The sequence below is a fragment of the Sparus aurata genome, chromosome 15 (assembly GCF_900880675.1).
Source record: "Sparus aurata chromosome 15, fSpaAur1.1, whole genome shotgun sequence".
Taxonomy (NCBI): domain Eukaryota; kingdom Metazoa; phylum Chordata; class Actinopteri; order Spariformes; family Sparidae; genus Sparus; species Sparus aurata.
The window spans coordinates 6,784,445-6,794,273 of NC_044201.1; the positions used below are offsets into that span (position 1 = coordinate 6,784,445).

The window sequence follows — 9,829 nt, forward strand, 5'->3', positions numbered from 1 at the left end:
CAATTGGCTGGCACTGTGAAGGGTTCCCACGGAAGAGATGGTGAAACACTTTAATGTGTTTGACCAACTTGGCAGCAAGAATCCACTTTGCATCTGACCCACATCTCTCCACTGTGCCAAGTCGAGAGTTTTAAAGCACAAAAACAACTTTATCAATGATGAATATATCCAATAGAATAAAACTGCAGTCACAGATAAATAGAGACAATAATAAATGTCTACTGTTATTAGCAATCCTGAATATAGTGTAGTAACTCTCTATATATCTGCATGCGTGCCACATACTGATATATTCAAGTGTTCCTGCTTCCTTCCTGAGGCTCTTCTCAGTTTAGATTTATTGCAATCTTTAATCTTCAGTATTAAATGCCTTTGAGTCAAAGGTCGTAGTATGAGTGGGTTTAGAGCCATGCACGGCTGTGCTGAGGCCCTTAACATGTTGAGCAATCGTGTTCCCTCGTGTTAAAAACTTTAAACATTCCATATTGCGCCACAAGTCGCTAATCCCACTTACTGAGGCCAATAAAGCCGTCCTTTTACATTTGTATAAACCTGGCATTTATTTGAGGTGCAGTGTCATTCTGAGTGTGCAAAAAATACACTATACTGAAAATATACTGAAGGAACATGAGAATAAACAGGGTTTTGGATTGTTTGCTTTTCTGTCCACATCTTATTAATGTTGCATGTACTTTGTGTCAGAAATTCTTTACACGTTTAGGATAATTTCCTCACATATTACTTTTACCAAGAAGGTCATGTTTTCACCCGTGTTCATTTGTTAGTTGGTATGTTTGTCAGCAGGATTACAGAAAATATACCAAACAGATTTCCCCAAAACTCTGGTGGTTTTGGTGGTCACTCCAGTCACATGCTGCCCCCTGTTTGTTCTGGTTATGAATGTGACAAGTGGCCAATTGCTGATTATATTGCACCTGTGAAGCATTTTTCATTTTTTTTTTGTGATACATTTTAAGAGCGATTTTGGACTGTAAAAACAAACTCTTGCAAAAATTGGACAACTGCACGTAAACCTAAACTCATACTGGGGTCAAGCAAGGAATCAACATCATAAAACAGATGAAAGAACCGCAGCTGAGTGTTAGCATGTTCCCACATAATCCCGCATACAGCTTATAGTTCAATGGTTATATTGCTTATCATTACCTGACACATAGAAAAATACACAGAATTAACCATTTGTTTTTGGAATCTAAAGTGCCCTTAACTAAAATATGCTTCATCTTGACAATTTCCACATGATCCAGCACTCAACCCATTTTCACATATATTTCCCAAGATCCCTGATCGTATAATCCTGGGACTGAAACCGACTATTCGGCCACACAAAGTCATGCTTGTGTCCCCTCTGGCCCCAAGAAATGAAAAGCTGCGAATGATGTCACAACTGAAACATGACAAATCCATCATGGACTGGGGGATAATGACTGGATTTCTAGTAATTTAGACACTCCTAAAGTAGCACAGGATTTTATTACGCGCATTTCCTCTCCACTTCATCAACTCCTGACTGAATCAAGCCTCTAGTAAAGCACAATTTTGCTCTGCCCTCTCTCATTTCAAGCAGATGTCACAGAGGGCTTTAATCTGTTGAGGTCAGTGTGTCTACCAAAAAAGTTTTATTCAGACAACAAAACAAATGCTGACGTGTGCACTAGTCAAAACAGATAAGAGCGCTGTTATATGGGACAAAGGATTAATAAAGAGACAGAGCGACAGCGCTCATATGGATCCCCAGTAGTGAAATCACTTTGTCATTAATAACAGAGTGGACGCGGTCACTTTAAAGGCGCACTATGTAACTTTTTAGTGACAATTTTGGTTATGATGTCCCGTATTCTTGAACTGCAGGACTTTTATAATGTCTTTATTCTCACCCCTTCATAATTCAAAACACAAACCTGCTTCGCACTGACGTATATAAATAAAAGTCTGTGTGGCATATGGCTTTAAAGAACGCCCCAAACTCGTGTTAGCTCTCGTGAACAGCTTCTTCTTGTATCCAGAGTTCTGTCTGTTTCTAGGCCAGCCCAAAAAAAAAACGCTTAATGTGCCTTTAATTAGTTAAACGCATCACATTAGAGGTCTTATCAATATTGCGATATTAACGATAACAGAGACATGGAAAAATATAAACTTGATACCGTGTTGATAATACAAGAGTGATAATATCGAATAATAATATCATGATAATAACCCAGTGAAGGTGTGCTCGGCCTTTCGCATCTTATGTTTATGAGTTCATCTGGTTGCCTTCAATTCAAGTGCAACTGATTTGTTTTTTGAACACTTTGTTTATCATCGTGAACTCATTTAGACGTCAGCTGGATATGACATATATATGATTTAGTAATAAATACGATCATGATGATAAACGGTGCATGAGATGCAGGGTGTTTTTGAGCATGTGTGAGAGGCTGCAATCTGTATATGGTAAATCAGCCTTATCTTATGGCTTGCAGATAAGAGCGCACACCATGTTCCACTTGTATTCACGTGAGTGTTTTCTTTTTTTTTTTTTTTTTTTAGCTGTGTAGCCTGTGGATGTAAAATGAATCAACACTCATGCACAGCCTGAGGCAAAAAAAAAAAAAAAAAAAGAAAGTCAAGTCTAACAATAATGGGGTTAATATTGTTAATAAATGTGGGGGGTGTTTTGCTGTTTGCAGGGGTTTGTTTTCCTCTCAGTGTGACTTCTGATTGGCAGGAGTCTGACGCTCTGCAGACACCTGTTGCGTCTCCTTAAAGCGACGCAAAGCGCGTCGTCTCGTCGTCTGACATCAGCAGCGGCTGCATCCTCTCACCGGGACGCGGAGACACAAAGGCTTGTTGTGTAACTAATTGAGGGCTTTACTGTTGCGGCGGGCAAATACGCATTAAGGGTTGCGTTTGTGTGGTTATGTTCATTAAGACATTCCTGCACGGATTGGGGCGACAGAGAGCGTGGGGGCTTTACATAATAAAGTGCATGCTTTTCACGTGAAATGCCCCTTTAAAAGCGGGCTCCCTTCGGCCACACAGAGGCACATCGTAAAGGATCTGGACAGAGGGAAGTGAAAGGTCTCTGACAGCTGCACCTTAGTTCAAGCGTCAAAATCGGCTTCAGGATGGTTTCGTCTTATCCTTTACCGGAGGGCTTCTCCGAGTTCGATGTGTTCTCCCTGGGATCGTGTCTGCTGGTGGAGGGTGAGTGTTTTCGTTTATTGTGCTGGAATTCAGCCAAACGCTGCGAGGCTGCTGAGGCTGCGCTCGCTGCGTAACGTTAACCTCTGACAGGACCGGACGCCTCCCCGCTCACTGCCCTGTGTAACGTTGAGGCTTTCTCTTTCAACAACAACAAAAAACCTCACAGTCTAACCTTCGCTTGTAGTCTGGCCCGGAAAGAATTGACGATGTGTGAAAAGAGCGTGTTTATTTGCATCTTGAAATGCAGCGCATCAAGCATCGCTGCGCACGCTGACTCCCATTCACCGCCGCATTCTGACCCCATTCATGCTTCTCCCTTTCTGTTCCCCCCGAAGGTCTGCTGGGCTTCTTTTTAAACGCGCTGACGATCGTCGCTTTCCTCAAGGTGCGAGAGCTCAGGACCCCCAGCAATTTCCTGGTGTTCAGCTTGGCGATGGCTGACATGGGCATCTCCATGAACGCCACCGTCGCCGCTTTCTCCAGCTTCCTGAGGTGAGTGATGTAACCACCTGCTCTCGTAATCAATATCCAGGTCCGCTCATAGAATGCCATGATAGGGAAATAATGCTGGATACCTGTGAATAATAACAATCGACCGTAAAATCGATACATTGGGGGTCAATCGGAGCTGTAGGTGGGGGAGGGGTCAACACGCTCTGATAGCCTGGGTCCAGGCTATATAAGACTGTAATCCGGAAATGAGAGACTCTGCTCCTGAGTCCAGGGATTATGTTTACTATTTTCGTTATCATTCAGATTGGTCTCAAATAAGTGAATTCATGGTTTGTTGATCAGTTTTGGTGTTTTTTTGTTTTTTGTTTTTTTTGTTTTTTTTAATCACATCATAGTAGATGAACAGATGAATCGTTCACGAACACACCCTCTGTCTCCAGGTACTGGCCTTATGGCTCTGATGGATGCCAGACTCACGGTTTCCAGGGCTTCTGCACGGCTCTCGCCAGCATCCACTTTATCGCCGCCATCGCCTGGGACAGATATCACCAGTACTGCACCAGTGAGTTCACACCTGCCTCTGTCCCTGCTCCCCCCCTCCCCCCGCAGAGCACAGACTCACACAAACACATGACATCTGCACAGGACTGAAGGGTTTTTTTTTTGTCGGTCTCCAGCTGATCCCAAGGCCTCCTGCTGTTCTGAAAGAGCAGCTGGTCGCATACAAGTGGCCAAGTTGTCTTTTAATTTGCTGCAGGCTGTTCTTACCTTTATCCTGTTAAAATAACAAGCGCGGCTCGACTGAGCAGATAAGCAAATGGTGTTGGGGCTCAACAATGGTGTTGGGGCTTTCTTTTTATGAGGCTTCAACGCTGAGATATAAAATTGGCCCTCCTGCTATTTTTAGCCACCGTTAATCACAGGACTCAGGGGGAAGAGGAAGTGACTCAACACCTCACCTGCTGTGTCCAAATCATTACTGTGCCCGTAAGACAGCTGGGCACGTTAACACAAAGCTCTTCGGCTGTAGTGTGACCTTTACTAGGCCGAGAAAAAATATGTCGTAAAATCATATTGTTGGAGGTGTTGGAGGACAGTACTGATGGATGTTTTGACCTCGTTCTTGTCAGGGACAAAGCTGCAGTGGAGCAGCGCCATCACTCTGGCTGTGTTCGTCTGGCTCTTCACCGCCTTCTGGTCCGCCATGCCCCTCATTGGCTGGGGAGAGTACGACTACGAGCCCCTCAGGACCTGCTGCACTCTGGACTACAGCAAGGGAGACAGGTACTGTAAACATACTGACACTCCTCACAGTGTTATCAAGATAAACACAGATGTGTTTGCGGAATAGTGCATACTGAGCCTCCCGTGCATTTTTCTCTCCACAGAAACTACGTGTCCTACTTGATCCCCATGTCAGTCTTCAACATGGCCATCCAGGTGTTTGTTGTCATGTCCTCATACCAGTCCATTGCACAGAAATTCAAGAAGACTGGAAACCCAAGGGTGAGTAAAAATGAATGAACTCAACTCAACAGACTAAGAGTTGGCGTCGCAGTAGGCTCTGCTTTGCTCCATTCGCTCCAAACTTAATCACATGCATAATGAGGAGGAATTTAGAAAAGACGCTGAAAATCCAAATCCTTGCAAATATGCGACCCCTATGAAGATTCTTGCTGCTTTGAAGTCACTCATTGATATGTATCAGAGAAATCCCCCTTTCACTATTTCATCTCTTCCGACTGTAAGCACAACCTCCTCACGTGGCCCACATTCAGAGCAACACAACAACGTGTGAATGGGGAGCATGCAGACTGTGACATATATAGGTCATCGCCACAGGGCGATGGCCGGACACTTTCATTGGGAATGCGGTTAAGTAGCGGGTGTGGGGTGAAAAGAACAATGTATCTGTGAGGAGCAAGTTCAGTGGTGGAGAACCTCACAGGCTGAATCAGGTTGCCTCACTTTATGTTGCATAAGCGCATTACTCACAGTCATCTGAGTTGGCTGGAGACACTTTCATTACAATGACAAAGGCTGCAGAGAAGAGACACAAAGCTCTCCACCAGAATAATGCAATTATGTAACGTCTGTAATGTAACACACATAGTGCCCAATATGTCGAACACGTGACGAGTATGCCATAAAAACACAGAGGGACACAACTGTCACCTTCATCTGAGAAATGGTATCCTGTCAGATTCATACTCAAAACAAACAGGCAGCAGCATATCACCAGGGTAACTGCTTACTGCTGCTAACTGCAGCTGCCATTAGCTAGCTAGCTCAGTTAGCCAAGCAGCTAGCGGTTTGGACTGAGAGCTCAGGGACTATGTGATTGTTGAGCCTTGGACCAGGACGGGCAGGGGCTAGCTGGTTAGCATGCTAACTCCAGTAAATATCTCTGCAACTCAATGCGAAGACTTCATGACATCAAAACTGTGGTTAAATGTTTCTTTGAATGTTTTCAATTAAAATTCTCAATCTCAAATAATTTGCTGTGGACAAACGTGTCTGCTAAATGCCCTAAATGTTAATGTTAATTTGAAATTCTTACATATTGCCCCTTTAAGTACAGTACTTAACTTATTTGTACTAGCTACAGGCCCATCCCTGGTCCTTCTGAATTTAGACATGAAGATTTGTAAGTTTGTGTCAGTTCCAGATCCAGAAGAGGCAATAAAGGAGAGAAATGTATGTTATTAGGTGAGATTTGGCTCTGTATGTGTAAACTCTGACTCAGGATAAAAACTCCTTTGACCCTTTGATTTAATCAATCTGTCCCTTTACTCGCTAGATGTTTCTGTTTTTTGGCTGAGCATGAACAATCTTAACACAGATACGGTTTTTCTCCCAGACTTGATCCCTGGCGTGTGACTAGTCTGCCCCCGAGTAAAACAGCCTCATGACAGAGGTCTCCTTCACTCTCTTTGGTTGATCAGTGACTAATCATTCTTGTTCTGAACCGCCCTCTCTCTCCTCTGCTCTGCCTCTCCTTCTCTCTGTAGTTCAACCCCAACACTCCTCTTAAGACTATGCTGTTTTGCTGGGGACCCTATGGCGTCCTGGCTTTCTACGCCGCCGTGGAGAACGCCAACCTGGTCTCACCCAAGCTCAGGATGGTAAGGACAGCCAAGGGCATGCATACACAGAAAAAGCCTGCACTATAATTGAAACAATTTTATGTTTTTATATTGCAATGCAGCTCATATAAGATTCCCCAATCACATGCCAGACACACATAAATGCCATAAGTCCATATGAAGGTTTCTGACTGTGGTAGTATCAGGAAAAGATACTGTGACACACAGCAAAGGCAAGCGTGCCTCTGTCTCTTCACAAACAACACACATGTTCATCAGTCAACAGAATAATTAGAATTTTGATATAATCATGTAATGAATTATCTGTAATTAAAGCTAGTTCTTTTGAGCACTAACGACCTCGTGTCTGCAGATGGCTCCTATCCTGGCAAAGACCTCTCCCACCTTCAACGTCTTCCTGTACGCTTTGGGAAATGAGAACTACAGAGGTGGCATCTGGCAGTTCCTCACCGGGGAAAAGATTGATGTGCCTCAAATTGAGAACAAGTCCAAATAAACTGAGCATACAATAATCACACACACTGACTGTCCTGGTGGTTTCTCACAGGTACCTAGATGTTTACGTGTGTGAGTGTACGTGCATGTGTTGTGTGCTGAACAGTGGTGGCCATTGTCCCTTGAAAGACATTTGTCCTGGTTGTGTTGTCCTTTGTTGATGCACTAGTATTTTGTATTTAAATGGAAGAAAAAAAAAATGTTCCTTTCAAGTTGCAGAAAACAGGAGTTCATTGTCCCACTTAGTTAAGCCACCGGAACAACCATTGGACTTGGCTACTTCTGTAACAAACACATGATTTATCCAATTATCTCAGGTCAATCTTTCATGAAGTAGCAGATGACTTTAATTTTGAGTACAAACAGTCTTATGAAAAAAGTAATAAATGATTTAAACCGAATGATTTACATCTTATCAAATATTATTCTTTGAAAGAATGTTAGATGTTTACCACAACTGCCATGTAGCATTATATCTTTTAGCTGAAGGGTGATATAAATAACTTGTCCACTGATCAACACCTGCTGCCTAAAGGCAGCCATCTGAGCTCCGTCAATCATCCTTTAGTATATCTTCAGTGCACAGGGTCCCTCTACCAGACAACATTTCCTCCCTCAATTATAGCTTAAGACAGAAGATCGTACAATAAATTAAGTAAAGCATAAACGTTCTAACACAGGATTGGTGACCTCTCTGAGACAGTCAGGATGGCGTCTTTCTCTGTTTATCGCGCCCTTCAGTCATGTGTGAAAGTGTGCGCACGCCTCTGATGTCTCGCCATGCTCTGTAAGGTCGAGAGTGATCTCTGTATCCAGAGTAGAACTGCACTAATCCTCTAAACAAGAGGACCTTTCTTCAATACACAGCTCTCACATCAAGTTAGAGATTAGTCGTGGCTGTAGATTAAGTGGACGTGCTTCTCGCCTCCAGATTTACTTATGAAATGAAGACAGAAGTTGGTGTGACAGTTAAATAAAACAAGTATTGGTATCTACCCAACAGCGCTGAAATGGCATATTCCTGCTTAAGATGAGGCTTTAATTAATGATTAAATAAACTATGGCTAATAATAATAAGTATGAGTTTTCTTCACATTTTCATTTGATTTTGTTTCCACAGAACCCTTACTCAGCGTTTCTTTGACCCTTATTGTCTAACCGCAGTGTGAGGCAATACACAATAACGTACTGGTTATCGTATAATCAATATTCTTGCAGTAGGTTTCAAAAACCAAGTCGTCCACTCTTGTTGCGTTGTTTGAATGTAGCATGTGATTTAGTAAGCGGGAAGAAAATAAGGAATGTCATCAACATACAACACACCTGATCAGACGTGGGGTCTGAGTGGAGTGTGTTTGTGACGGTGCAATATGTAAGAATAGCCCCCCCCCCCCCCGCCCCCGTCGAATTCATGCTACAAACAAACAGGGAACAGAAAATGCCCGACTGTAGCTGCAGTTTGCTAGTCTTCACTTCCTGTTGGTCATTTTAGTACATTTTCAATGATTCAAACTAAAATTCTTACAAATTGCACCTTTCATTTGTGTAGTGTCCATTCAAGAGCCGTTGCCGCCTTTTTTGTATATCAATACCAGCTGATATACTTTTTGTTGAGTTTGTTGCATGCATGTAATTCATGACATAACAATGTGAACCCTCAACAGCACAAAGAGGCCCATTCAAACTCCAACTCTCCCCTGGGAAAGATTAAATAGCTTAAGTGTGAAATTCTTTGAAATCGTTTGAGTTTAGTTAGTCGTTCACATCTGGACTCCAGATGTTTGGAGCTCAGATGACACATATCTTATACTGTCCGTCGTAGTTCTCTCTTTGTATTGTACAGTCATTAGTCCCTACGGAATCCTGTGAGCTCCATATTGTTGGTCATTTTTGCATTGGATTTTTTTTCTGTCTGTCCATTTGCTGTTTTAGATTCACAGAAAGTGATCCCCCCCACACACAACATTTTTTAGGATATTTAATAAAGGATTAAAACCGTCTGAATACTTCTTTCATCGCGCTGTCTCTTTTATTCATAGCCAAACAAGCAGCGGGGTCCATCCAAACAATAAACCCCCATCACTAACTAAGACCATGCATCAAAATATCAGAAACTCATCACTAAGACTGATTCGCGGTAATTTATTTCTTATTATAGGGTTGCAGGGTTGCAGAACAAAGTGAAAACATGTAGGTCCTTCATGCTACACAAACATAGATTATATGGAGTTATTTATATACATATACAGTATACACATACAGGTGTGCATCTAAGAAATAATTCTATGCATATTTTAAACCTTTGGGTGCAAACGACAGCAACAAGATAGTGAGAGTTCATCACTAAACACTCAACTTTGACTGCATTTGGGCACCGGGCATTAACCCCACATTTACAAGCGCACATAAATGCATCTAACGTATGTTTGAATGTGATACTTTTACTCAAGTAAAGTTTTTAAATGCTCACTTGTTCCACAGTTTTTGTGGTAGTTGTGGTACTGCTTAGATCCACCACTGAACGCGTGTCCGTGCAATTACAGCACAGTAGACATTCAACCAGCATG

The 9,829-nt window shown here is 42.5% G+C and overlaps 1 protein-coding gene across 1 annotated transcript; it reads left to right on the forward strand.

Moving 5' to 3' along the window:
• Nucleotides 1-2,774: 2,774 nt before the first annotated feature.
• rgra (retinal G protein coupled receptor a) lies at nt 2,775-7,286 on the forward strand. Its single transcript, XM_030442952.1, has 7 exons — nt 2,775-3,207; nt 3,543-3,699; nt 4,101-4,222; nt 4,791-4,944; nt 5,049-5,166; nt 6,672-6,785; nt 7,120-7,286. Exons 1-7 carry the CDS (start codon nt 3,129-3,131, stop codon nt 7,261-7,263), a joined length of 888 nt encoding a protein of 295 aa, XP_030298812.1. The 5' UTR covers nt 2,775-3,128; the 3' UTR covers nt 7,264-7,286.
• Nucleotides 7,287-9,829: the final 2,543 nt, after the last annotated feature.